This window comes from Gobius niger (assembly GCF_951799975.1).
Source record: "Gobius niger genome assembly, chromosome: 22".
Classification (NCBI taxonomy): Eukaryota; Metazoa; Chordata; class Actinopteri; order Gobiiformes; family Gobiidae; genus Gobius; species Gobius niger.
In genome coordinates this window covers 16,633,171-16,660,210 of record NC_136873.1, presented here as the reverse complement: position 1 = coordinate 16,660,210, position 27,040 = coordinate 16,633,171, and the positions used below count along the sequence as shown (strand labels likewise).

The 27,040-nt window shown below is 43.1% G+C and overlaps 1 protein-coding gene across 3 annotated transcripts in view; it reads left to right on the top strand.

The window, feature by feature from the left end:
* The window catches only part of pde4cb (phosphodiesterase 4C, cAMP-specific b), a 141,224-nt gene extending 114,184 nt beyond the window's left edge, over positions 1 to 27,040 (top strand). The window contains exons 2-16 of one of the 3 annotated variants that reach the window (XM_079580930.1): positions 852 to 1,043; positions 2,822 to 2,863; positions 3,285 to 3,321; positions 4,437 to 4,510; positions 4,586 to 4,635; positions 6,474 to 6,586; positions 11,723 to 11,816; positions 17,107 to 17,282; positions 18,495 to 18,593; positions 21,112 to 21,276; positions 23,130 to 23,229; positions 23,305 to 23,459; positions 23,662 to 23,784; positions 24,271 to 24,453; positions 26,386 to 27,040. In XM_079580930.1, the coding sequence (XP_079437056.1) occupies positions 852 to 1,043; positions 2,822 to 2,863; positions 3,285 to 3,321; positions 4,437 to 4,510; positions 4,586 to 4,635; positions 6,474 to 6,586; positions 11,723 to 11,816; positions 17,107 to 17,282; positions 18,495 to 18,593; positions 21,112 to 21,276; positions 23,130 to 23,229; positions 23,305 to 23,459; positions 23,662 to 23,784; positions 24,271 to 24,453; positions 26,386 to 26,901 (2,119 nt within the window). In that variant the 3' untranslated portion in view covers positions 26,902 to 27,040. Of the gene's footprint in view, positions 1 to 851; positions 1,044 to 2,821; positions 2,864 to 3,284; positions 3,322 to 4,436; positions 4,511 to 4,585; positions 4,636 to 6,473; positions 6,587 to 8,781; positions 8,926 to 11,722; positions 11,817 to 17,106; positions 17,283 to 18,494; positions 18,594 to 21,111; positions 21,277 to 23,129; positions 23,230 to 23,304; positions 23,460 to 23,661; positions 23,785 to 24,270; positions 24,454 to 26,385 lie in introns of those variants that run through there. The other 2 variants (XM_079580931.1, XM_079580932.1) reach the window with 2 other exon arrangements.

Sequence of the window (27,040 nt, the reverse complement as noted above, 5' to 3'; positions counted from 1 at the left end):
TGAGATTAAGAATCTCTTTTTCCGGGGAGTCCTGGCCCCAGAGGGGAATCTATTGTACATGTTCTTAGTGGTAGGGGAAGCCGGAGTACCCGGAGGAAACCTACGCAGACACGGGGAGAACATGCCAACTCCACACAGAAAGGCCCCGTCCAGGTGGGAATCGAACTTGGGACCTTCTAGCCACTGATGAAAATATTTTGTTTTAACATTTTTAAACTCTGTATAGTCCCTTTAGATAAAATAAATAAATAGATAAAATGTATGTTATTCATGTATTTATGGGCTGTTACTACTTTTGATAATCCAGCATTTGTCAACATCTTAACCCCCCCACTTGAACCGAGCACATTTCCTCCAGTTTGGCTTTACCCAAATCAAAAAAGCTTCAAAATAGAGCATTAAAATGGCGACAAAAACGTGGCGAAAACACAACAAAAATGCTTTAAAAACATGACAAAAACGCGGCAATGATGAGACAAAAAATGAGTCAGTTTTGTAGGCCTTAGCTTTCAAATGAGACATCATACTGTTGCTCTGTAGTTGAGAATGTTTTAGATTCGGGTAAAGCCGAACTGGAGAAAATGCTCTCGTAATTATAGAAAGTTTAGATTTTTCTCCTCTTTGTTTTCCCCCTCAACGGCTTCAAACATGACCATATATGGGCAATTCCAGAGACGCCATCAGTATCCATTGTATATTAGTTACGTCATGTGACTAATGATGATGTGACATTCGTTTGGTCATGTGTATAGTATGTGCAGGTGTGTCAGCAAAAATGACCCCAGTGGAGTATAGAATAGACCCCTCAGTACCCCCTCCTGACCCCCGTATCCCCCCTTCTCTGCCCACAGATTCGACGTGGAGAATGGCTTGTCGGTGGGCCGCAGCCCCCTGGACCCCCAGACCAGCCCTGGCTCCGGCCTGGTGCTTCAGGCCAACTACCCCCACAGCCAGCGGAGGGAGTCCTTCCTGTACCGCTCGGACTCGGACTTCGACCTGTCCCCCAAAGCCATGTCCCGGAACTCGTCCACCGCCAGTGACCTGTGAGTACCACGCCCTCATATGCCACGCCCTCATATGCCACGCCCTCAGTACCACGCCCCTTTATGCTGCACACATTCTCATGCATTGGTGAACGTAATGTTTATGAACCACAGTAATATGATGATTTTAACTGTAATGTAGAGCGAAATGTTCTGCAGGAGGGCTCAGAGTGAACAACGTGCTTTTATTTTGAAGGGAGGATGGTTTGTAGATAATTCAGGGCTTTTAAATTGATGAGAGGAGGGCCTGGAGTAAATTCAGTGCTTTGATTTTGAAAGGATGACGGCTCAGAGTGAATTCAGTGCTTTTATTTTTGAAGGGAGTAAATTCAGGGCTTTAATTTTGAAGGGAGGATAGTTTGGAGTTAATTCAGTGCTTTTATTTTTGAAGGGAGGATGGTTTGGAGTAAATCCAGTGCTTTTATTTTGAAAGGATAGTTTGTAGTAAATTCAGTGCTTTTATTTTGAAGAGAGGATAGTTTGAAGTAAATTCAGTGCTTTTATTTTGAAGAGAGGATGGTTTGGAGTGAATTCAGTGCTTTTATTTTTGAAGGGAGTGAATTCAGGGCTTTAATTTTGAAGGGAGGATGGTTTGGAGTAAATTCAGTGTTTTTATTTTTGAAGAGAGGATGGCTCAGAGTGAATTCAGTGCTTTTATTTTGAAGGGAGGATAGTTTGGAGTAAATTCAGTGCTTTTATTTTGAAGGGAGGATAGTTTGGAGTAAATTCAGTGCTTTTATTTTGAAGGGAGGATGGTTTGGAGTAAATTCAGTGCTTTTATTTTAAAGGGAGGATGGTTAGTAGTAAATGCAGTGCTTTTATTTTGAAGGGAGGATAGTTTGGAGTAAATTCAATGTTTTATTTTGAAGGGAGGATGGTTTGGAATAAAATCAGTGCTTTTATTTTTGAAGGAATTTTGGCTTGGGAGTAAATTCAGGGCTTTTATTTTAAAGGGAGGATAGTTTGTAGTAAATTCAGTGCTTTTATTTTGAAGGGAGGAAGGTTTGTAGTAAATTCAGTGCTTTTATTTTGAAGAGAGGATGGTTTGGAATAAATTCAGTGCTTTTATTTTTGAAGGGAGGATAGTTTGGAGTAAATTCAGTGCTTTTATTTTGAAGGGAGGAAGGTTTGTAGTAAATTCAGTGCTTTTATTTTGAAGAGAGGATGGTTTGGAATAAATTCAGTGCTTTTATTTTTGAAGGGAGGATAGTTTGTAGTAAATTCAGTGCTTTTATTTTGAAGAGAGGATGGTTTGGAATAAATTCAGTGCTTTTATTTTTGAAGGGAGGATAGTTTGGAGTAAATTCAGTGCTTTTATTTTGAAGGGAGGAAGGTTTGTAGTAAATTCAGTGCTTTTATTTTGAAGAGAGGATGGTTTGGAATAAATTCAGTGCTTTTATTTTTGAAGGGAGGATAGTTTGTAGTAAATTCAGTGCTTTTATTTTGAAGAGAGGATGGTTTGGAATAAATTCAGTGCTTTTATTTTTGAAGGGAGGATGGTTTGTAGTAAATTCAGTGCTTTTATTTGAAGGGTGGATGGTTTGAAGTAAATTCAGTGCTTTTATTTTTGAAGGGAGGATAGTTTGGAGTAAATTCAGTGCTTTTATTTTTGAAGGAAGGATGGTTTGTAGTAAATTCAGTGCTTTTATTTGAAGGGTGGATAGTTTGGAGTAAATTCAGTGCTTTTATTTTGAACGGGGTAGTTCTTGGAGTAGATCCAGTGCTCTTATTTTGAAGAAAGGAAGTCTTGAAGTAAATCCATTGCTTTTATTTTGAAGGGAGGAGGGCATGAAGCACAGTGACGTTTCTTGGATGAATCGGTGAGACTCTTGAGTGCTGTGACTTACCCACACTGTCCCTCTTCCCCTTCCTTACCCCTGGGCTTGGGCCTATAGCTTCCTCCCTGACTGTTGACCACCAGCAGTAGCATGTGTTGCATGGGTCCTCACATAACACAGTATTCACCTTATTCCGGAGATTCCGCCTTGAATTGTCCCCGCCCCTTTTCTCCTATCTGTTAACATGGGACTGGAGATGTAAAAAAATACGTTTAAATGAACCTGCTTTGCGCTCGACCGGAAGTGTCTGTACAATGGAAGTGCCGAGACAAAGCAAAAAGTGGCAAAAGTGGGCGGGGCGGAATAAGGTGAATAGTAAATGACTTCCGGTGTGTCCCGTATAGTCAACCCAAACTGTTCAATACCATTTGCATTTTGAATCATTCACGTGTGTGTGTTGCAGACATGGAGAAGACATGATTGTGACTCCGTTTGCTCAGGTCAGTAATTAGTCAGAATTAGGGATGGGTACCGTTAAACAATACCAGTACGGTATCGGTTGTTTAGGCACTACCGGCATCGAAAGCAGGTACCAGAAAAAAATCTTCTATCATTAGATTCGAGTTTTGACGCTGTTGGTCCAGAGACAGCCTTAAAGGAGGTGACTTGGATGTTTCAGGTCAAATAAATGGCTTTTTCCACATTTTTTTACCCCTTTTTTTTCATTGAAATTTATCGTTAGAGTCAGGGGCGTAGCACCAAATTCTGGGCCCTAGGCACAAACTATCTTTTTGGACCCCCCTCATATTTCTTGTTCTTTAACCACATAACAGTGGTTTGACAGTGCAGTTGATTTATTTTCTATTTTAACTTTATTATATACAGCGACCTAAAAATCTAGATTAGTCCTGGATACTTTGTTCATTGTTTTGTTTTTGTTTGTCGTGTACTCGATGTTTGACTGGAAATTTCATCTGGATTAGCTTCAGTTACAGAAATTGAATAACCTTCAATCCCAGTAGTGATATAGATGTTTAAATTGGTGGTGGAATATTCTGCATGCATAATGATTATTAGCAGACCACATTAAACAGGACGACTGCACCAGGGACATGGGATATTTGTGCTGGGAATAACAAATGTGTGACTTTAAAGTAGGCATTAAAATGCTATTTTGCAAAAAATAAATATTGTACTATATGTTGTTTCATGAACAAAAAAGCTCAAGGGCTTCAGTCTAATTTAGTCTCGCCCCATATTTGAAGCCGGCTGAACCATTTGGCACATTTTTGTTGTGCCAAATGTATTTCAGCCCGATTGTGTTCAATTCTTATAGTATCAATTATGAGGAAACTTGGAAAGTACAATACAGAACGCTTTTTGCAGCACTTTTTAGGGCCTCCACCCTGCTCTGGGCCCTGGGTACACAGTACCCTTTACCCCCCCAGTCCGACGCCCCTGGTTACAGTATTGAAAACCTAGTATCGTTTAAGTACTGGTACTAAAAAATGTACGGTACCCAGCCCTAGTCATAATAGACTAAACTAAAAAATTGTATGCCGTTTTGTCGACTTTCTGATTTCCCCCTGCGCCTAATTCTGCTTTTCTCTCCCAGGTTCTAGCTAGTCTTCGCACTGTGAGAAGTAACTTTGCCATGTTGACGCATCTCCAGGACCGGGTGGGGAACAAGTAAGAGACTGTCACGGCCAAGACACTGTTATATGTGGAAAGGTTTTTTTGTTTACTGTTTATCTGTGCGTCCAGGAGAGCTCCGTGCAACAGCCAGCCCCCCATGTGTAAACCCTGCCTCTCAGGTCAGTGTCACGCTCAAGTAGCCCATTCTCATTCTGAGGCAAGTAGTACGCACTTACATGCAGTGGTGGTGAGGAACAAAGTGAAAAGGACAGTGCTTGGATACTTATTAGGGCTCAACCGATATATTGACACCATATACAGTGGGAACCAGATGTTTACATACACTATGAGACGCATATGCATTTTTTTTCTCCAGAATTAACTTTATTGTTACTTTCGACAAGTCAGAAATTCACATACACTAAGATTACTACCTTGAAACTATTAGGTCAAGCCCAGATCACGATGTCATGTTGTTGGAAGCACAAGTCTGGTTCATCCTTCAAGATACTGGGCATTTCCATCATTGTTTGAACCAACAAACCTGGACCTTCAAGTCATCACACAGATCAGAAAGAAGGCGGGTTCTGTGTCTCAGAGATGAACGAGCTGTGTCTGAAATGTGAAGACCAACCCAAGAACAAATGCGTTCGAACAAATGAGTGAAACAAGTCCTGTACCGACATTGGCTGAGAGGGAGCTCTGCCAGGAAGAAGCTCTGACTCCAAAAGAAACACCAAAAAGCCAGTTTGGAGTTTTCAAATGAAAAAAGTATAAAGACTTGTTTTTGGAGACATATCCTGTGGTCTGACAAGAAAAGAAATGGAATTGTTTGGCCACAAAGACCATCATTACGTTTGGAGGACAAAGCCTGAGAACACCATCCCAACTGTGAAACACGGGGGGCAGCATCATGCTGTGGGGTTGTTGTGCTGTGGGCCCCCTGGTGCACTTCACAAAATAGATGACATCATGAAGAATGAACACTGTGTGGAAATATTGCAGCAACATCTCAAGACATCAGCCAGGAAGATAAAGAATGAGCGCAGATGGGTCTTCCAAATGGACAATGACCCGAAAAAAAGAGAATGAGCTTTATTTGTATGGCTGGGTTGCAGGTTTTAGAATATGATGATGTCATTGGACCCAACGGGGGGCAGGAGCCAACAGCATTACACTTTCACAAGCTAAAAAGAAAATATATGAATTAAAAAAAATATCATTAATATCAGTCACTGGGTCCATGATATCTCTGTACTAGACCAAAAATGTCCTCAAAAACAAAATGATTTAACAGAACAGGGATGGCCTTTAGACTCCAGTAGGACGTGTGTCTGTCACAGTCAGGGCTATAATTCTGCATCTTAGAGGGGCTTCACATGCTGGGAAATACGAAATGTTTGCGTCACATTTTTGGACTCAACATTGACCAAGCACATACAGTCGGTCTAAGTCAAAAGTTTGCTGATGTATTGCTTTTTCTTTTATTTCAACACTATTTCCATTGTAGATTCTCACCGAAGGCGTAAATTCATGAATGAACGCATGCGGAATTATGTTTTACGCAAAAAAAGTTGACTATTCTTTTGACTCCGTTGTACATTTTCTCAATGGGCTTCACGATCCCGTCACCAGACATTGTTTGACTTCACAGACTTTTAAACCATTTCGGGAACAAGGACTTTTTGAAGCTCTCTGAGAAAATGCCAATAGTGAAAAGCAATTTTTAATCATTTAAAAACATATTTTGAGTTATTTCACACCCTTTTTTTGTTTCCTACATAATACCATCATGTAATTGGTATAATATCTTCAATGAGAATCACACAATGGAAATGGTGTTGAATACAAAGACAAGCTAATGCATAAAAAGTGTTTCCAAACTTTTGAGCGGGACTGTGTTTTGTATTTGGGAACTGATGAATTCCAGCTAGCGCGCCGGTTCTCCAAAATATTCATGTTTACATTGATTTCAACAAAAACCTCCTAGAACTGGTCTTGTTCTGAAATCCCACAGAGGAGCCGTGCCAGAAGCTGGCCATGGAGACGCTGGAGGAGCTGGACTGGTGCCTGGACCAGCTGGAGACTCTACAGACCAGGGACTCCGTCAGCGAGATGGCCTCCAACAAGGTCAGACCAAACACTACGCAACAGAGGGCGACCGATGTATGGGGATTTTACAATATCGAATATCGGCCCATCTAGTGCTGACAGAAGCCGATATCTCCGGGATTGAAAGTGATAGGGACTTGTGCATCTGAAGGAGCTCGGTCAAGGCTTTAAAACGAGTCCCCCACAGCTCCCTGGGCCTCAGGGGATGAAAACTGGTTAGCTAAACCTCAGTGAATATGGACATGCCAATATATGGACCTACACTTGGCTGTGCTTTGATGAACTGCCAAAGTCTTTCTCTTTTAATCCGTTGCTATGCTAAAATAGGTTATGCTTGGCTTACTTTACCCAAAACAAACACACTATATCACGGATGACGAAATCTCAAGTCCAACCCTTTAGTGAGAGAGGGGGCGAGGGCCGGTATTCGCATCAATGGCCGAGGTCATCGCTTTGTTATGATCCTCATGGCAAGGTGCTGACATTGCTGCAATACCGCCCCCTACTGGCTTGTGTGGCTCAAACGCTTACAACATCTTTGGTCGACTAGACAGGTACGCATCAACTCGTCTAAACTCGTCTAAGTGGCAAACATTGGACAAAGAAATTTGAAAAGAGACAATGGGAGGAAAAAAATGGGGAAAAGTAATGTATTTGAGCTGAAAGTCACCTCCTTTAACTCTGGCCTTGGACCAACAGCATCAGAACTTTGGATCGAAAGATGGAAGATTTGATTTTCGGTGCTTCTTTCGATACTTTTATTATTTTCAACACCGATAGTACCTAAACTTTTATACCTAAACCAGCCCTAGATGAAAATGTACACGTTAATCATGCAAAACCTTCGGTAACACTTTACATTACGGGCCGGTAAGTCTGTGGTACTTATAGTGGTAATTACAGGATACTTACTAGGTTATTATTGTGGTACTAAAAGTCATAATTACTCGTTAGGGGTTAGGGAGACACAGAGTTACCGCTGTATCTCTCATTACTAAGAGATACAGCGGTAATTCTTAGTAATGGAGGTCATACTTCTATGTACTTTGGTACTTTAAATGATAGTTTCTAGTAGTTTCAGTGATGCATCAGGACTCCCCTGAAAAAGAGATTCTTAAAGCAGTACTAAGTAACGTGTTTACCTTAATAAATCCTTTTCCTAGTCCCTGTGCGGGTAATACAAGTGTTTATGGGATGATTGGAGGGTCTTTCATCTCCCCCTGGTGTCTCTGACCAGAAAACCATGTTTGCAACTTGACTGTCACCGGTGTGGAGAAAGCAATACACACTAATGGAATCACAAAGAAGAAGCTAACATGCTAACGGGCAAAGCAAAACTCTTCGTAATGAAGGCTAACGTCACTTTAAAAAGTATTTACAGCCACGTTTGAGTGAAAAAAAATATTTCCATTGTATAATTGGATGCACAGTAACCCTCTCCCCCTTCGCCTTTCCTGTCAGCGTAGTATTTACTCTCCAAGACAATTAAGAAGTTAAAAAATCGTAACTTGCTACTACACCTGCAGTTGCGCTTATGGCCTCTAGGGGGAAGAGTTACTTAGTACTGCTTTAATCTCAGTGGGACTATCCTGGTTTAATAAAGGTCAATAAAAATAAATTAAATACATCTATGGTACTTATTGGTAATTCAAGAATACTACAGCAGCAATTCATAAGTAAATGTGGTACTTCTACATACAGATGTAATTTTTACGATTGTGTGACTATAAAACAAGAAGTACAACCTTCATTACGAAGAGTTACCACTGTATCTAGAAGTACATAACTTGTAATTGTCACTACAGTATCCTTTAAATACCACAATAAGTACCTAGAATTACCAGTGTAAATGCCACCATAAGTACCACTGTAATTACCACTGTAAGTACCACTTTAAGAACCACAATAAGTACCAAGGACTTACCGGCCCGTAATGTAAAGTGTTACCCCTGTGGTATATATTTATTTTCTCACTACTGCACCGTGAACAGACTCTTGCTGAACGATGTCAACCCTCTCCTCTCCTCTCCATCTCTCTCTCTCTCTCTCTCGCTGTGTGTGCTCTCGGGCCAATCGCGTCGCCGCATTCCGTCCAGCCCCTGAAACGCTGAGAGCTGATTGGCTGCGAGAGGTGGCCCAGCGTTTGGACTGCGCATACGGGGCAGAGGGAGGGGGGAAAGGAGGGAGGGGGGTATAGTAACGCCGCCGAGCTCTCTCCAGTCTGCGCCGCTCATTCTGCCCAGAGCTTTCAGAGCTTTGACAGAGACATCCCGGTCTCTGATTGTGGTTTTCGCCATGGTGTCGCCGCGATGGCTCTTTTGGCGCTGGGGGTCTGCCTGTGCTGCACACTCCGGCAGGTGAGTGGGCCTCTCATCATAACAATAACATTGAATAGAACTGCGATCTAAATGGGGAGTGTTGCGTTTTCGCGACTTTTTAATCGCCCTTTTGGTTCATTTCTCGCAATCGTTTTTCTTCTCGTTTTTTTGTCTCTGTTTTGACGCTTTGTTCCTGAAGCTTTGAGTAATTTGGGTAAAGGGGATTAAGAGGTGGATGAATATAGAAGCAATGAAAAATGAAAAGGCAACGAAAACATGTTTAAAAAAACCTACAGAAACAAAAGAGAAAAAAAAACTCGTCATAATCGCTTCATATCTTTAATATCTTTTAAATGTCGGCCTCTGTTGTTGACTGATTCAGACGCTCTGGAAAGTTTCGGTCCAGTCTTTCAGTTGGCAATTTGGGTTCTGTCGATCTTCACACTGCAAAACGTTGTTGTCTTGTTTTAAGGAAAACAATTCTGCCAATGGGGCCAGAATTTTTTTCTTGCTAAGAATTCTTATTTCTAGAATATTTTTCTTTTCATAAAACAAGAAAGAAACACTAAATTTAAGCAAATAAATAGCTAGAATTAAGAAAAATGTCAATTTAAGGAAAACATTCTTATTTAGTGAAAAATTGTGGGATATTTTACTTAAATGTTTCTTGATTTAAGCAAAATGTTTTTAATAAATGCTAATATTTAAGGAAAATATTACCTGAGCCCGGAGACCCATCTCCATGATGTGGAGCCAGGCTGATGGTCAGAATCACCTGGCTGGAGGATTCACCTATTGCACATGTTTTTAGTGGCAGACATGGGGAGAACAAGGCCCCTTTGGGAATCGAACCCAGGACCTTCGAGCTGTGAAGCTGAGGCTCTAACCGCTGCACTACCGAGCCGCCCATTTGGAATGGAATGTATTATCTCTCTGTGAGAATCAGTTCTTAAAGTAAGAGTTGTTGTGATCTTAGTTTTTGGTGCTACTAATCCCGTGCGAATAGGACTCTCTCTCTCTCTCTGTCTCGCTCCCTCACACCCTCCTCTTCCTCTTCCCCACGTCAGGGCTGTTACATAAGCCGCGACGCTCTGTCATAAATCCTGATCCAAAAGCATTGTCAGGTTTGGGAGGGGGTGCAGACCATGCCACAGCACCGTGGTCAGTGCGGGAGGAGCACGGCCGGGAACCGTTCAACATCAGTACTTGGTTTACGATACCTGAACGATACTTTCGCATATACCTATACTCAAATATTTTACCTTTTGGAGCCGCGACCCCCATTATAACAGTTAACCCCTTACCTCCCACCTGAACCGAGCACATTTTCTCCAGTTTGGCTTTACCCCAGTCCAAAAGCTTCTGGAAAAAAGCTGAAAATAGCAACACAACTGAGACGAAAACAATGATGGAAATGTGACAAAAAATTGACAAAAAATTGATGAAAAAATGACAAAAATGTGACAAAAAATTACAGAAATATGATAAAAATGTGATAAAAATTCGACAAAAAAAATAGCAAATATGTGACCAAAAAATGACCAAAATTTGATAAAAAATTGCTGAAAAAATTAAAAATATGTGACAAAAAAATAAAAAAATGTGATAAAAATATGACAAAAAAATGACCAAAATTTGACAAAAAATTACAAAAAAGTGACCAAAAAATTTGACAAAAATGTGATTAAAAATTGACGAAAAAATGACAAAAATGTGACAAAAAAGTTACAAAAATTTGTTGAATGCCCAACAAAAAAATGATGGGAAAAAAATCTGGCGACGTGAGGAAAAAGATCCTCTCGGTTCAGGCGGGAGTTAACAGGTTAAAGGGGTTCAGGACCCCCCGCCCGGGTCACACCGTGAGAAATTGGAACACTAGCCTACATAATTCTGAAAAAACAAAGAAAACACAAATGGCTAAAATAAAATTCATCAAATTACAAACACATAATGGCACTCTGGTATAACAGCACACACTTGCGACAAAAAAATATTATAATATTCGCTAATAAAAATATGTATATGTTATCTACATGATCTGGCGACCCCCCAAATTTGTCTCGCGACCCCCAGGTTGGAAAACAGATCAAAATGTGAGGAAGATCTGCAAATGTACAATATCGGGTTCATCACCGACGTCAGGAAATGTGTGGAAAATTGAGGGAAATTGTGGGGAAAAGTAATGGAGAAAAAAAAGAGCAAAAATCAAGGAAGAAAATTGCGAGAATGAGCAAAAATAGGGATGCACCGATACTGATACACGTACTCATTCATGAGGTCCCGATACCAGAAACCGATCGAGAGAAAACAGCAACAAACTGGAGAATTCTTTAGTGTAAATACAATATCCCACATAGAGCTGACTTTATTACAGACTGAGCTCCCTTAACCAGAGTCTGTGCTGGATTTAACCAGAGCTAAATGTTGTTAGCGGAGTCTGCAGTGTTTACAAGATACAGGCTAATGTTGCTAACTAGCCGCTAACTCACGGCTAACAGTTTTGGCGATTCTTGCACCGTTTTATGCCCAGGGGCTTATTCATCTGAAAAACTAACCCAGCGACTAAAACGTCCTCAGAAAATCCCAATTATAGAGATACAGCATGTCCATATTGAAAAAATGGAAAAAATGCCGAAAAATATGGTGCAAAAATGAATTTATTGGATCTGAATCAACCAAGTCACTTCCTTTAGTTGTTTTTTGTCAGTCAAAGCTTTGAAATGAGCCGTCACTCTGGCCTATAGGCTGTGAGCTTTTAGATTTGGGTAAAGCTGAACTGGTTATGGGGGTTTAAGGTGGTGTTCAGTGTGATCTAATGGCTTTGCTCTTGTTACAGTTCAAGAGGATGCTGAATCGCGAGCTGACCCAGCTGTCAGAGACCAGCCGCTCAGGGAACCAGGTGTCCGAGTTCATCTCCAGCACCTTCCTCGGTAAGACTCGGGCCTAGGTCACGGCTGCAGTGGGTCGTCATTCACTGCTGCGGCTTGTGAACCTGCTGTTTGGGCATCTCAGCGTTGATGTTTCATGTTTCATAATATCCGCATAGCATCCTTGGAACAATTGTAAAGATCTCAACTTTCAAAATGAGGCCTGTGTGGAAAACATCTGAGGATATCATGGAGACATTGCAAAACTTTAGCACACGTTTTCACAAAATTCTGCAAAATTCATTTAGCACCTACAGACTCCACATTCTCCACTCTTGGATTTAAAGGATCTGTATCCTGCTATTTTAGCCATTCCAAAGTAAAGTAAAGGCATTTATATGATATGTTGTACCTCTACCACTATGGAGCACTCATTTTTGTGATAAATATAAGTATTTTCATGAGGTATTCTTCCAACCTGGAAGACAAAATGCTTGGATTCAGTTAACTCCGCCCCCTCTCTCCGCACATAGGACTTTACTGTAGTAGATATATAAATATCACAGCAAAAAGTGAAGTTATTTCCTGATGCAGTTATAAGGAGTTGACATTTACAACACAGCTTCATAAATGGCTAACACACACGCTAACAAACATGCTAACACACAAGCTAACAACCACGCTAGCAAACATGCTAACACACAAGCTAACACACACGCTAGCAAACATGCTAACACACAGGCTAACACACAAGCTAACACACACGCTAACAAACATGCTAACACACAGGCTAACACACAAGCTAGCACACACGCTAACATCATCAGGTGTTTACACATATGTTAAGTTAATCCACTTTGATTCTGGCGAAGGTTCACCAAACATCCATCAGTGACAGTCACAGAAAAACACTATTCTGGTGACAGTCAGTGAAAACCGGAGAGACATTTTTTGGCGAGTGGGCTCTTCTTCAGGAATGTTTCTCCAGAGGGATTTTTCTGAATCTACTTCATAACCTGAGCTTTGTAGAGCTTTGAACCCCCTAGTAAACAACTGTGTTGGGGTATTACAAAAGTAACAAGTTACAAAAGTAACAAGTTACAAAAGTAACAAGTTATAAAATGAACGAGTTACAAAAGCAACAAGTTACAAAAGTATAGTACTTTTTTCCGTAACTAAGGAATATAACATGTTACCTATACAAAATAGGGGAATGTATTAGTCATTACAATATAACCTCCTTGCTTTTTCCTTTGTTGCTGTCACTTTTTCCCCATTCTTTTTCATCTCATGTTGCCACTTTTTTGTAGCCTGGCTAACGCCAGACTAAAATCACTAGTGATATTTAGTCTGGGGACCACCAATTCATTTTCTCGTAGGAGAGGTGTGGTTTATTGGGCTGAATGTCTATCATGCGTATGCACGTAGCCACAGCCAAAAATAGCGTTGCGTCTGCTGCTGTCATGTTTGATCCCTAAATAAACTTTTTTTTTTTTAATCCGTAAATAAACGACAAGCTTCCGTATATCGAAGAGCGCGTCATCGTCTTGCCGTCCCTTCTCGTTCTGTGATTGGTTCCCAAATCCACGCGAAAATTTGGGCCATGGTCCCCAGGCTGTTGTGCAGTTCAAAATGATTCGAGTGACACAGCAGCATGGCGTTAGCAAGGTTAACTTTTTTGATGAATTTTTGACACTTTTTGGTTCAGTTTTTATCACATTTTTGTTTAATTTTTCCCCTTTTTTTGTTGCACTTTCATCGCTTTTTTGTGGCTTTTTTATGCTTTTTTGTTGCATTTTCTTCCCGTTTGTGTTGCCATTTTGACTTTTTTTCTTCAAGAAGCGTTTAGCTTTGGGTAGAGCCAAACTGGTTCAGGTGGAGCTTAAAGAGACTAGATGCAGTTTGGTCATTTTTCTACTCACTACTGCCACCTCAGGTCTTACGCGTACCTGCACCTTCTTTATTAAGCTCGTGCATGACGGCACTTCGGACCCGAATGAACACCTTTCTGAGTGACAGTGCAGGATTTTAGAGGCAGTTGTGGTGAAACAGGTCTGAGCTCTTACATGGCTAGAACAAGCAGGGGGAGGAAAATACTTAATTGTCCGTATAGTCCCTTTAAGTGTGATAAATATAAACAAATGTGTGAAATCTGTATAAACATCAAAAACAAAGACGGCGGCGGGCGTCTGGTCTGCGCGGCGAGACTTTGTCCAGCAGCCAGCAGACATTCCCCGACTCGGTGTGTGTGTGGCGTTACCGTGGCAACAGGCTGCGATATCCTCCACCACAGGGAGAGCGAGCGAGCGAACGAGCGAGGGAGGGAGGGAGAGGGAGAGGGAGAGGGAGAGCCATGGCTGAGCAGCGGGCAGCATGCGGCACCGTGAAACCAGCCGCGGCCGACAGAGATGGACGGGCGCGTTTGGGACCCGCCGGAACGCCGTGACATGACGGAGCGTTGGAATGTGAACCCGGCAACCGGAGATGAGCAGTCGCGCTCAGTCGGCCGCGAGGAAACGGCGGCGCGATGACCGAGGTGAGGCGCTCGTTTGGAGGGAGGGGGAGTATGTTTTCTGTGGCGGCGTGCGTTTTGGCGCTGGTGAAGGACGGAGGGTTGCCGTGCGTTCTTTTAGATGAGTCATGTTATTCCCGTGCGAGTGGAGGGTGAGGTTTAGCGGGTGCTCAGCTTTTTGGGATCACGCGTCAGGATGGCTACGGGGTTTTCTTTGGCAATGTGAAATGGTGAGTCATGTGGCGCTGCCAGAACAGGACGGCGCGGCACGATCACCAAACGACCGCCAAAAAGTCACGATGTCGCGGTGTGTCTACGAATCACTGAGGTCCGGCACTGACAAAACCCATCAACATCTGAATGAGCAAATGTTTAAGTCATGATTGTGGAAGTTTAGTCAATTTTTCACCATATTTTAGACCTGATTTTGTTTGAAAATCAAGTCTTGCTTTCATGCATTCGGAAAGTAAAAAAAAGATAGTCATTTCTGCTGTGAGCTGTTTATGGTGGTTTACCTGTAGCTCGTCCTTGGACTGGTTTTACTGGAGTAGTTGCATGTATGTCAGAGGAATCCTGTTCTGTCTCTGGAAATGTCCGTTTGCGCCTATCTAATGTCCCCGCCCCCTGTGCTGCGTACCCAGGAAGAGCACAAACCCAGGAAGAGCGCACTCAACAAAACAAACACGCTCAGAGCTGCTGCAATACACAACGCTAGCTTGTTTTCCTCTGCAGTTGTGCTAACGTTTTACCAGCTAAAGAGTTTCCAGGCGATGGCACCAGGCGAGATCAGTCAGAGTTCGTCTGTGGGGACCGGCCTTTGGACCAAAATGTTCTTATTTGTGCTCGGCGTTTTACAGACAAATGCTTCGTAAATGAGGACTCATGGCTCTTTTCCACATGGCACTTCCTGCTCAGCCCAGTGCCAAGACTACCTGTGTATTTGAGGGTTTACACCAGTCAGACCAGGTACAAGGTTAGGGACCTTGGTCAGGCCTGGGCCAAAGCGCTGAACTGATACTAACGTGACAGACTGAGGGAGGAGAGAGGACCACAACATCATACGCTGTTGAAAATGGTCATTTTTGCTGATGATAGCATTTAGCCACTGTTAGCATAACATTAGCATGTAGCATACCTTCATAGTCACCGTTTAGCTGCTGTTTGCATCTCTGAATATTTCCATAAACCCCACTAAGAGGCTTGCAGAACTGTTCATCTCCGTTCGGTTGTTCCTTCAGTCATGTGTATTCTAGTCCGAGAGTGTGTACTCCAGCCAAATAGTGCAGGGTTGGAGAGTGCTATGGAAACACGGAATTATGGGACAGCAGAAAAGTATTGTCAAACCTGGTGCAGTCCCAAGATATAAGACACTGCTGCTCCAGAACCTAGAGTGGTGAGTGAAACTACAGCCAAATGGTTCCATTTAATGTAATGTGCATTGAGAGGCTAGAACAGTAGTGTCAAACTCATCATGGGCCAAAATTCAGTTCCCACGGCAGGTCTCGGGCCACACATAATGCAAACTGAAACCATTTTCCAATAAATGAATAATAATGCTGATTTGGTCCAAAGCCCGACAGGACTGTAGCTTCATAGATGTTTCATTGTAGGCATTATTCATTCCTTCCACACTCTATTGTGGTAGACAATAACAGCTATTGTAGGCAAAAGCCGCCCTTGGGGTCATTTAGCACGTGGCTCTCATGTGCTGTTTATATTCTGATCTAATATTATGCCCTCGGCTGGACATGTGTGGACTGGTTTCCTTTGTTGTATTCATGTCTCCCTCTAGTGGCTGGATTGAGCATTCTGGTTATGTCTTTCAAATTTCATAACTCCGCACAGGAATGGGCTCGAGACTTTTTTGTTGTTTTTTTTAGATGCTCTGTTTTTATGCTCTACAAGAGGGCCCGATTAAATCATCTCACGGGCCGGATCTGGCCCCCGGGCCTGTGTTTGACACATGTGGGTCAGAAGCTCCAGTAACTTCTCCTAATATACAGTGGTATGCAAAGGTTTTGGCACCCCTTTAACTTTTTGACATATACTATGGACCATAAACATAAATATTTTTAACTGAAATTTTATGTGAAAGACACACAATAAGTGATACACAATTAAGAAGTGAAATGAAATGTATACATGATTTAGATTTTTTGTATGAATAAAAAACTGAAAAGTGGGATGTGCAAAAGTATGCAGTTCTGTGGACAGTTTCCCCCACCTGAGCTGTAGCTCTCTGCAGTTCCTCCAGGGTCATCATAGGCTTCTTGGTAACAGCTGTGGTCAGTGCTGTCCTTGTTCGGTCAGTAAGTTTAGGAGGTCGGCCGGGTCTTGGTAGGTTTGCAGTGATGTCAGACTCTTTCCATTCCTGGATGGTGGATTTAACTGTACACAGAGAGATGTTCAAAGCTTTGTGAATCTTTTTATAACCTAACCCAGCTTTATACTTCTCTATAACTTCATCCTGGACCTGTCTGGTGTTCTTGGACTTCATGATGCTTCTGCTCCACAATAGTCTCTAACAGACCTCTGAGACCATCACAGAGCAGCTGTATTTGAACTGACATTAGATTACACACAGGTAGACTCTATTTAGTCATTTTGGGGGTTTTAACCTCTTAACCCCCGACTTAACCGAGCACATTTCCTCTAAGACCCACAAAACTGATTGTGACTTTTTTGTGCTTTCTTCCTCGCTTTTTTATCTTTCATATTGGAGCTTTTAGTATATAATATTTAGTATTTATTTAGAATATCAACGCAGAGGTGTCCAAACGCCACATTCATGCCCGACCCGCCCACTCCGGTATTCACCGCATTGTCTTTGGCTGTTGACAGACAAGCAGCATGATGTGGAGATCCTGTCCCCTCCCCCCAAGGAGAAGGAGAAGAAGAAGCGTCCCATGTCCCAGATCAGCGGAGTGAAGAAGGCCACAGCGAGCCCCAGCCTGGCCCCGCCCACCTGCATCCCGCGCTTCGGAGTCAGCACCCCCCAGGAGAGCCTGCTGTCCAAGGTACCGTGAACCGAACCATGAGAGAGCTGAACAGTTACACCCCTATAAAACTTAAAGGGGCTAGATGCAAGTTATTTTTATACTCACTACTGCCACCTCAGGTCATACATGAGTTACACCAGTGGTTCTCAACCTGGGGGTCGCGAGACAAATTTGGGGGGTCGCCAGATCATTTAGATAAAATAGCCATATTTTCATCAGCATATAATCTGATGTTTTATTGTAGCATGTGTGTGCTATTTTACCAGAGTGCCATTATTTGTTTGTAGTTTGATGAATTTCATTTTAGCCTTTTTAAAAAAAAAAAATTTACCCCTTAACTCCCACCTGAACCGAGCATATTTTCTCCAGTTTGGCTTTACCCCAATCCAAAAGCTTCTGGAAAAAAGCTGAGACGAAAACAATGATGGAAATGGGACAAAAAAGTGACAAAAAATGTATGAAAAAGTGGCAAAAATGTCACAAGAAATTGACAAAAATGTACGAAAAAATGACAAAAATGTGACAAAAATGTGATAAAAAGTTGACAAAAAAAAGACAAAAATGTGACAAAAAAATGACAAAAATGTGACAAAAACATTACAAAAATGTGATAAAAAATTGACAAAAAAATGACAAAAATGTGACAAAATGTTACAAAAATGTGACAAAATGCTACAAAAACATTACAAGAATGTGATAAAAATTTGACAAAAAAATGACAAAAAGATACAAAAATGAGTTGAATACCCAACAAAAAAATGATGGAGAAAAAAATGTGATGACGTGAGGAATAAGATCCTCTCGGTTCAGGCGGGAGTTAAGAGGTTAAGAAGTGACACCTTTTTAAGTGACAGTGCAGGATTCTAGAGGCAGTTGTGGTGAACAGGTCTGAGCTCATTCTACACATTAGGACATTGTTGGAACATGTAGGGGGAGGAAAATACTTTCAACTCTGTATACTCCCTTTAAGTGCCGTTTTCTCCAAATTTGTTCTTCATTCAACTCTTGTCACAACATCTCCACTTTCTACATCTAATTCTTGCCTGATTCGTTGAGCTTTGAACCACAACAACGAGGCGGAATTTGATTTCTCACTACTGCCACCTCAGGTCATGCGTGTAACTGCACCTTCTATAGTAATGCGATGTGTGCATGACTGGAACAGAACAGACTTTTGCGGTCGGTCCCTCCACAAAGGTAATGACAATATGACCTCGTGTTGTGTTGCAGGAGATCGACGACATAAACCGCTGGGGCCTGGACATCTTTAAAATAGCCGAGTTTTCGGGAAACCGCCCTCTCACGGTCGTCATGTTCTCCATCTTCCAGGTAGAGCTTTCGTCATGTCATATTTTAGCCGCCATTACTATGATAAACTCAAAACACATCTGGTTCATGAGCTTACACTTAAAATGCTGTATTGACCTGAAACGGCTGAAACATTAGGCAGGGGCGTGCACAGACATTTTGAGGGGCAGGTGCTCAACCAAGACATAAGGGCACCCCAGCAAAAAAAACGAAGATTTTTCTGTAACTAGTGACACTAACAGACATAGGCAACATAAAAAGGCAACATAAAATGTCCAATTATGTGGACCTATTAATAAACTAGATAGACTTTAGAGGACAATGTAGGACTATCACAAGGCTCTGCACTTAAGATTAGCACAAATACAAATACAATACACCACAAAAAGTGAATATCAAGCATTGGCTTAAATGACTTGAATTGAGGAAATGTATCTTGTTTTGTTTTCACTCATTTAGACACTTTCCCTGATCGGACCAAGTTCTCTTTGCTTGTTTGAGGACATTTCAGACCAGTTCTAGGGTAAATCTCGCTTGAAATAAGAAAGTAAAATTGCCAATGAGATAAGACCAATTTTCTTACCCCATTGGCAAAGAAAATGACCTGAAATAAAGACGAAATGTATCGAAACGAGTCAGAAACATCTCAGAACAAGTGAAATAATCTAGGACAAATGCCCAACAACTTCTTAACTAGTCAAAACAACTAAGATTTGGATTATTATGCTCAAATTGAGATGTTTATACTGATCTGGTTTGTCAATATCATTCCTTTGTCCATGTCAAAAATATCTTAAATAACAATAATCCTCCCACAGATGCACAGTCACCTCCTCACCCTTCTCTCTCCTCCTCTCCCTTACCTCAGCGCACTCTGCTCTGGCCCTGGTCTACGCTCAGCCCTGACTTAGTCTGAATAATAAAGCTCATTTTAAAGGTCCTATATCATGCAAAATCCACTTTTTGGAGCTTTTAGCCATGTTTCCTTATGAAAAACACCCCCAGAGTGGTTTGTGGCTTCATTCACGCAGCTCTCAGTAATCCTCCTGAATCCTGCTCTCTGAGGCTCCGCCCTCTCCTGGTGAACGACTGAGTGTTCAGTTGTGTTGTAACAGCGGAACGGAAGTGCTCGACGTCTGTAATGTAATGTCTTAATTCTATGCTTCTGGCCTGATTTTAATTTGTAAAACAGCTTTTTCATTATTTCTGTCGTAAGAGAGATGCAAAGAGAAAAAAAAAAAAAAAAAGGATGTGCCCGAGGTGCTTCCAGGTCAGCTGTGGCCAAAACAAACACATCCCTGAGCGTCTGAACAGATCAGTCATGTTTGCGCTGCAGCTGAAGATTGAGCTCGTTATAACCTACTCTGGACACACATGTTCTTTATTCTTACCTAACGATAATGTCACGGAGAAAAAGAAGCGCGTTTGGCTACGAGGACGGGAGTTTATTCAACCTTTTTCAAGAAGAGGCCACTTGAAGTTGTTTTTTCTCCGGGATTCAGCGACTTTCACCAAAATATTGTTTTTCTGTGACTGTCTCTGATGGATGTTTGGTGAACCTTCGCCAGAATCAAAGTGGATTAACTTTTATAACCAACGCGAGTCCCATAATGTAAACAGCGATGGACCAGAGCGGTGAGTCAATCCAAACGCGGGTTAGCTTGTGTGTTAGCATATTAGCATGTGTGTTAGCATATTAGCTTGTGTGTTAGCCATTTATGAAGCTGTGTTGCAGATGTCAACTCCTTATAACTGCATCGTGAAGTAACTTTACTTATTGCTGTTTATTTATATTACGGTAAAGTTGTATGTGCGGAGAGAGGGGGCGGAGTTAACTGAATCAAAGCGTAGTGTCTTCCCGGTTTGAAAAATACCTCCAGAAAACACTTATATTTATCACAAAAATGAGTGCTCAATAGCGGTAGAGGTACAATCATTCATATAAATGCCTATACTTAACTTTGGAATGGCTAAAATAGCATGATATAGGACCTTTAAGATCATTTTATAGCGCGACAAAACAGAACCGCTACAGTGACTGACTTGTTACCGCTGACTTTATCCGGACGGTCTCGACACGAGCGGCGGCGCCGACTTCCTCGCCCCGTCGGCCCTTTTTTGTTTCCTTTCCCCTTAATAATCCCGTCATGTCGCGCTGGTTCGTTCATAAAGTTATCGAATTTACTTTGTTTACTTTACTCCCGCGTCTTAGATGGGCTGTACCATCTTACGGGGAAACACGGGGACAGCACAGCCGCCCCTCTGGGATCAGGAGCGTCAGCGCCGCCCCGGCCCGAGAGGCTGAGGAGGAAGGAAGCGCGATTTGAAGTCGTTGCGCATTAAAACTGTATTTTCAGCACATGTTGGCTTAGTAGGGCAAATATCTAACAACAATAATGAAATATGAATGAAATAACACTCAATATTGGGGAGAGAGAAAAACATGACATACTTTGCCCTGTGTGTAACAAACCTTTTCCCCAGAATTCCAAAATAAGGCTAGAACTTTTCCGACGTATTCTCTGATTGGTGGTTGCAGGAGCGGGACCTGCTGAAGACCTTCAAGATCCCCACAGACGCCTTCCTCACCCTCATGATGACCCTGGAGGACCATTACCACGCGGACGTAGCCTACCACAACAACATCCACGCAGCCGACGTGGTGCAGTCCACCCATGTGCTGCTGTCCACCCCCGCTCTGGAGGTACTGCCCCGCAACCACTGCAGTAGTACGGGTATAGAGGCGTATCAGAGGCACCATGACCACAGTCGGCTCAAATAGCTCTATATTTTTTTCATTTGAGTTATTTATTTCCTTCAAAAGTGAGGGTTCTTGGGTCATCGTCTGTGTTCTAGTGGAGGTGTGCGTCCCAAGCCTGGAGGGCACTGTCACCCTAATGCTAGTGAGCCGCTGGTTGTTTACGAGCAGGTTGAGAGTAACCTTTGAATAATGAGGGGAGGGGCTTATTCAAGCTAGCCCCTCCCACTGATCTTTATCTAGTCCAGCGGCACTGTAGTACAGCGGTTAGTGCTCGTGCTTCACAGCTAGAAGGTCCCGGGTTCGATTCTCACCTGGACGGGGCCTTTCTGTGTGGAGTTGCATGTTCTCCCCGTGTCCGTGTAGGTTTCCTCCGGGTACTACGGTTTCCCCTACCACTAAAAACATGTACAATAGGTCAGGATGAATGAGAGTGTGTTTGAGAGTGTGTGGCTCGTTTACATGCATGAAACCCATGTATGTTCATTAACATGCACTGTCCCGACCAAATAAAGCAATAAATAAATAAATAAATACCCGTGAGCTGGAAACCTTATTGTCGCTGATGAAGCCTTTTGGATGAAGAGGTGAAACGTCCTACATTCAGATGATCAGGGGCTGGACTGGGACTGAAAAACAGCCCTGGACTCTGACCAGCCTGGCCCAAATTAGCGTAATTGTGACACTTCCACAAATACATATTTTAACCTGTTACTACCCGCCTAAACCAAATGCATTCTGTCCTCTTTTGGCTGTGTAACACCTCATTTGAAAGCTAAGACCCACAAAACTGACCTTTTTCCTCACGCTTTTGCTCTGTTGTGTCACCTTTTGTATGTTGTTTTTTTCTTTTTTTTCTTTTTTTTGTTGTTACATTTTTGTTGAATTTTTGTCACATTTTTGTTGAATTTTTGTCACATTTTTGACACATTTTTGTGGAGTTTTTGTTACATTTTTGTTGAATTTTTGTCACATTTTTGTTGAATTTTTGTCACATTTTTGTTGAATTTTTGTCACATTTTTGTTAAATTTTTGTCACATTTTTGTTGAATTTTTAGTTATTTTTTCTATCATTTCTTGTTGTGTTTTTCTCATGTTTTCATCCTCTTTTTCTCGCTATTTTGATGCTTTTCTTTTTAGCTTTTAGATTTGGGTAAAGCTCGGTTGAGCCGGGACCGGTGGCCCTCGAGCCCTTCTTTGCTCTTCCAGAATGGACATATGGCCAGTCCGCCCCTGCAGATGATGACTCAAGAACCTTCATCTACAGGGTTTCCGTGGGGCATTAAAGCGGTTAGCGCTCCTGCTTCACAGCAAGAAGGTCCCGGGTTCATGTTTCAAGTTTCAAGTTTAATGGTTTTGTATAGCCCAATATCACAACAGAAGTCGCCTCACAGCTGCACCGAACATTAAGGCAATAAAACAGAGCAATAAATATGACAATTAAAAGTTCAGGTGAATCCAGGCAAATATAATGTCCAATAGGAGGTAGCGGTGTGGGCGTCCCCCGTCCTTAGACTCTCCAGCACGGCCAGGAAAAACTCAAAAACCCGGCAGGAGAAAAGAGAAACCTTGGGGAGAACCACAGAAGGAGAGATCCACTCCCATGGACGGACAGGCTATAGAGACCCAGGGCCGAAGGATCCTTATTGGTCAAGTCCCACCTGGGCGGGGCCATTCTGTGTGGAGTGCATGTTCTTCCTAGGGTGATTCGACAAACTCCCATTGGACAATGTCAGAGAAAAGAGTGAGGTGAAGTGCCGCCTCTGTCTTGTATCATCCGGTGTCTTCTGTGACGGCAGGCGGTGTTCACCGACCTGGAGATCATGGCTGTCCTGTTTGCCAGTGCCATCCATGACGTGGACCATCCAGGAGTCACCAACCAGTTCCTCATCAACACCAGTAGGTTCCTCAGGTTCTCTCCGGTGTCTTCTCCGTGTGTGTGTGTGTGTGTCTGACCATGTGTCTGGCGTCCAGGCTCGGAGCTGGCTCTCATGTACAACGATGCCTCGGTGCTGGAGAACCATCACCTGGCTGTGGGCTTCAAACTGCTGCAGGAGGACAACTGCGACATCTTCCAGAACCTCAGCAAGAAGCAGAGGGACTCACTTCGCAAGATGGTCATAGACATGGTGAGGAGGAGCGTGGGCTGTTGGCTTGTTGCACGATGTGGCTATGCTAGTTCTGCTGGCCTGAACGTCCTTTAAAAAACTCTAAAATAGCTACTCTAAATGTTGTCTTTTTTACTTAACTACTAAACTACTACCAATAAGCTTCTCTTGTTTTGAAAGTATTTTGCGAATGCACGGCCCTAACCCAGAGTGTGTCCCTCAGGTGCTGGCCACGGACATGTCCAAGCACATGAACTTCCTGGCTGATATGAAGACCATGGTGGAGACCAAGAAGGTGACCAGTCTGGGAGTCCTGCTGCTGGACAACTATTCTGACCGCATACAGGTATGTGCTAATACCATCTGCACCACCTGCATCTTGGTGTCTGTGTCTTAGAGGGTCAGCCTTGGACTGAACAATATTTGGAAGATTTTTTCAGGGGGATTTTTTATTATTTAATCCCTAGCCCCATTTATTGAGTTTTGAATGTCAAAAAATAAGGCGAAAATTACATTTTTACAAAATTTTCCACTAAAAAACAGCTTATTTTAAAACTAGACAAGAAATCCAAAATCCCCTCAGTAAAGGTCTTGGTAACTCATTCATCAATAAAATGAAACCATAATTTGAATGTAGCTCTATCCATTATTCAGATTCATATTCTGATGACACAATAAATCTTCCATACTCCTTGCATTCCCTCTGTACTTCCAGCTTGTTTATGAATCACGCACAGTGATAAAGTGCGATCCGGACGCCTTCTGAAACAACAGCCGACTGAGTTTGTTTGAAATGCTCACAGAATTCCCTGACTTGTTGTTGTTGTTGTAGGTTCTGCAGAACATGGTGCACTGTGCAGACCTGAGTAACCCCACCAAACCCCTGGAGCTGTACCGGCAGTGGACCGACCGCATCATGGTGGAGTTCTTCACTCAGGGAGACCGCGAGAGGGACAAGGGCATGGAGATCAGCCCCATGTGCGACAAACACAACGCCTCCATCGAGAAGAGCCAGGTCAGAGCACGCACAGTCGGCCTGGGTACCGTTAAACAATACCGGCACATGGCATCGGAAACAGGGTTAGGTACTACCACTATCAAAAAGGAAAGCATCGAAAGCAGATCCAAGTTTAATGCTGTTGGTCCTGGGACAGCATTAACATGTACCTTTGTTGATGTCAACAACCTTTGCAATAAAAGTTTGAACTGTGAAAGTTGATGCTACGACACTCAGTGATTGATGAACAACAAGACACCACAACAGCGCCCCCAATTTGACGCTAGTGGTCAAAAGGTGTACTGCATCCATATTTACCATTGGCAGGGGCGTAGCACCAAATTCTGGGCCCTGGGTACTAACTATCTTGGGGGACCCCCCACCCCCCCCATATGAAATTCACATTTCATATTCTATGTTCTTATTTCAAGTCAATGACTTGAAATTGCATCTGATTTGGCTTCAGTTACAGAAATTGAACAACCTTTAATCCTGTAGTGACAGAGATATTTAGATTAGGGTGGAATATTCTACTTTCATTGGGCCAATTGAAATGGCTAGTTTTAGGTAGAGCAAAAGGATTATTAGCATCACATTAAACAGGAGGACTGCACCAGGGACAGAGGATATTTGTGCTGAGAAAACTTTAAAATAGGCATTAAAATGCTATTTTACAAAAAATGATGATACTATGTGATGTCTCTGTGGCCACAGGCCTGAACACAAAACTCAAGGTCAGTCCGATTTAGTCTCACCATATTTGAAGCCTAGACCTTTAAGTGTATTGTCAGTAAATTGTTGTTGTAAAAAGTTACGTTGGAATAGACTCAATGGCACGAGCTCCATCGTTCACTAGAACCAGGTTGACTCGTCTCCAAAGCTGCATTTATAATGCGTGAATCCAAATGCGCGCGGCTAATTAGCATAATTAATTCGGCGAAAACGGCGTGCGCGACCTGTGGCTTTTGTCACTGTACTGGCCTGATGGCTCAATTATAATAAATATGAGGAAAGAGAAACTTTAAAGGTTAAAACTAGGAGAGAAGGAGCTCTGTCTCTGACTCTGCACCATCCTCAGCGCAGGCAGAGGCAGGACTCACCTCACCTCATGTTTAACTGTCATTTATGACAGAAAGTTTCCTCTAAGCTCCACTAGAACAGGCTAGTGTTAAATAAAAGCACATTAGAGCGAGGCCAGACTAACATCTGTCTTTCCTCATAGCTCTGTGTCATTACATTAGAATCCACCTCATCAAAGTCACTGCTGAGCTGAAGCTGGTGCTGAACACCGGTGTGTGGGCTGAACCATTTGGCACATTTTTAAAGGGGTGTCACGACCCTGAGATATTATCACTCATTATTGTTTGTGCAAAATTCTGTGTAGAAACCATAGTATTTTTGCCCGGTTATGTTCAGTTCTTATAGCATCAATTATGAGGAAACTTAGAAAGTACAATACAAAACGCTTTATGCAGTATTTTTGAGGGCCCCTACCCTGCTCTGGGCCCTGGGTACTCACACCCTTTACCCCCCCAGTCCGACGCCCCTGACCATTGGGAATGAATGGGAAGTGAGAATATGATGATGTCATCGGACCCAGCGGGGGGCAGGAGGCAGTTTTTCCTATTAACAGCATTACACTTTCACAAGTCGTAGCTAAAAGTTAAAAAATCGTAACTTGCTACTACACCTGCAGTTGCGCTGATGGCCTCTAGGGGGAAGAGTTACTTAGTACTGCTTTAACCACAGGCAGCGCAAAAGCAGGTCACTCTCTGGCGGGCCCCACTTTGGGCACCCCTGCTCTATAGTGTAGGTATTGGAAAAAGTATGGATCAGGTATTGATATCAGAAAGCAGGTATTGTTAAAGTACTAGTATGGACACACATGTGGCAGGACCCAGCCCTCACAGTCTGAAGGTCCCGGGTCTGATGCTCCTGTTTCCTCTTCAGGTGGGCTTCATCGACTACATCGTGCACCCGCTGTGGGAGACGTGGGCCGACCTGGTGCACCCGGACGCGCAGGACATCCTGGACACGCTGGAGGACAACCGCGAGTGGTACCAGAGCATGATCCCGCGCAGCCCGTCCCCCACCAGCCCCGAGGAGCACTCCGCCCACCCAGCGCGCCCCTCCCACCCGCAGCCGCCCAACGCCCCGTCCTCCAACCCGTCCACCGACAAGTTCCAGTTCGAGCTGACCCTGGAGGAGGAGAACGAGGACGAGGAGGCGTCCGACTCGGAGGAGGAGGGGCAGAGGTTCCGCCGCCACCGCCAGGAGGCGCCACCCTCCCTGTCGCCCATGGATCCCAGGGCCGCCAACAGCCGGTACAGGCCGCCCTCGCCGCACCCGGCCCGAGCCCTCAGCCTGGCCGCCATGTCTGTGCGCAGCCCGCTGCCGCACAGGACGCTGGACTCTTCCTGCTCGTCTCCGCGGCGGGACAGTGGGGAGTGGGAGCGGGGCACATAACGTCCCGCGTGGCCCGTCCCGACAACACGGCACAGAGCAGATTCTTGAGGACAGGTTTCAGCGACTTGAATTAAGATCAGGCGTTTTTTGACTTTGGATTTTTATTTTACTTTATACATTTTAGTTTCTTTACTGATTG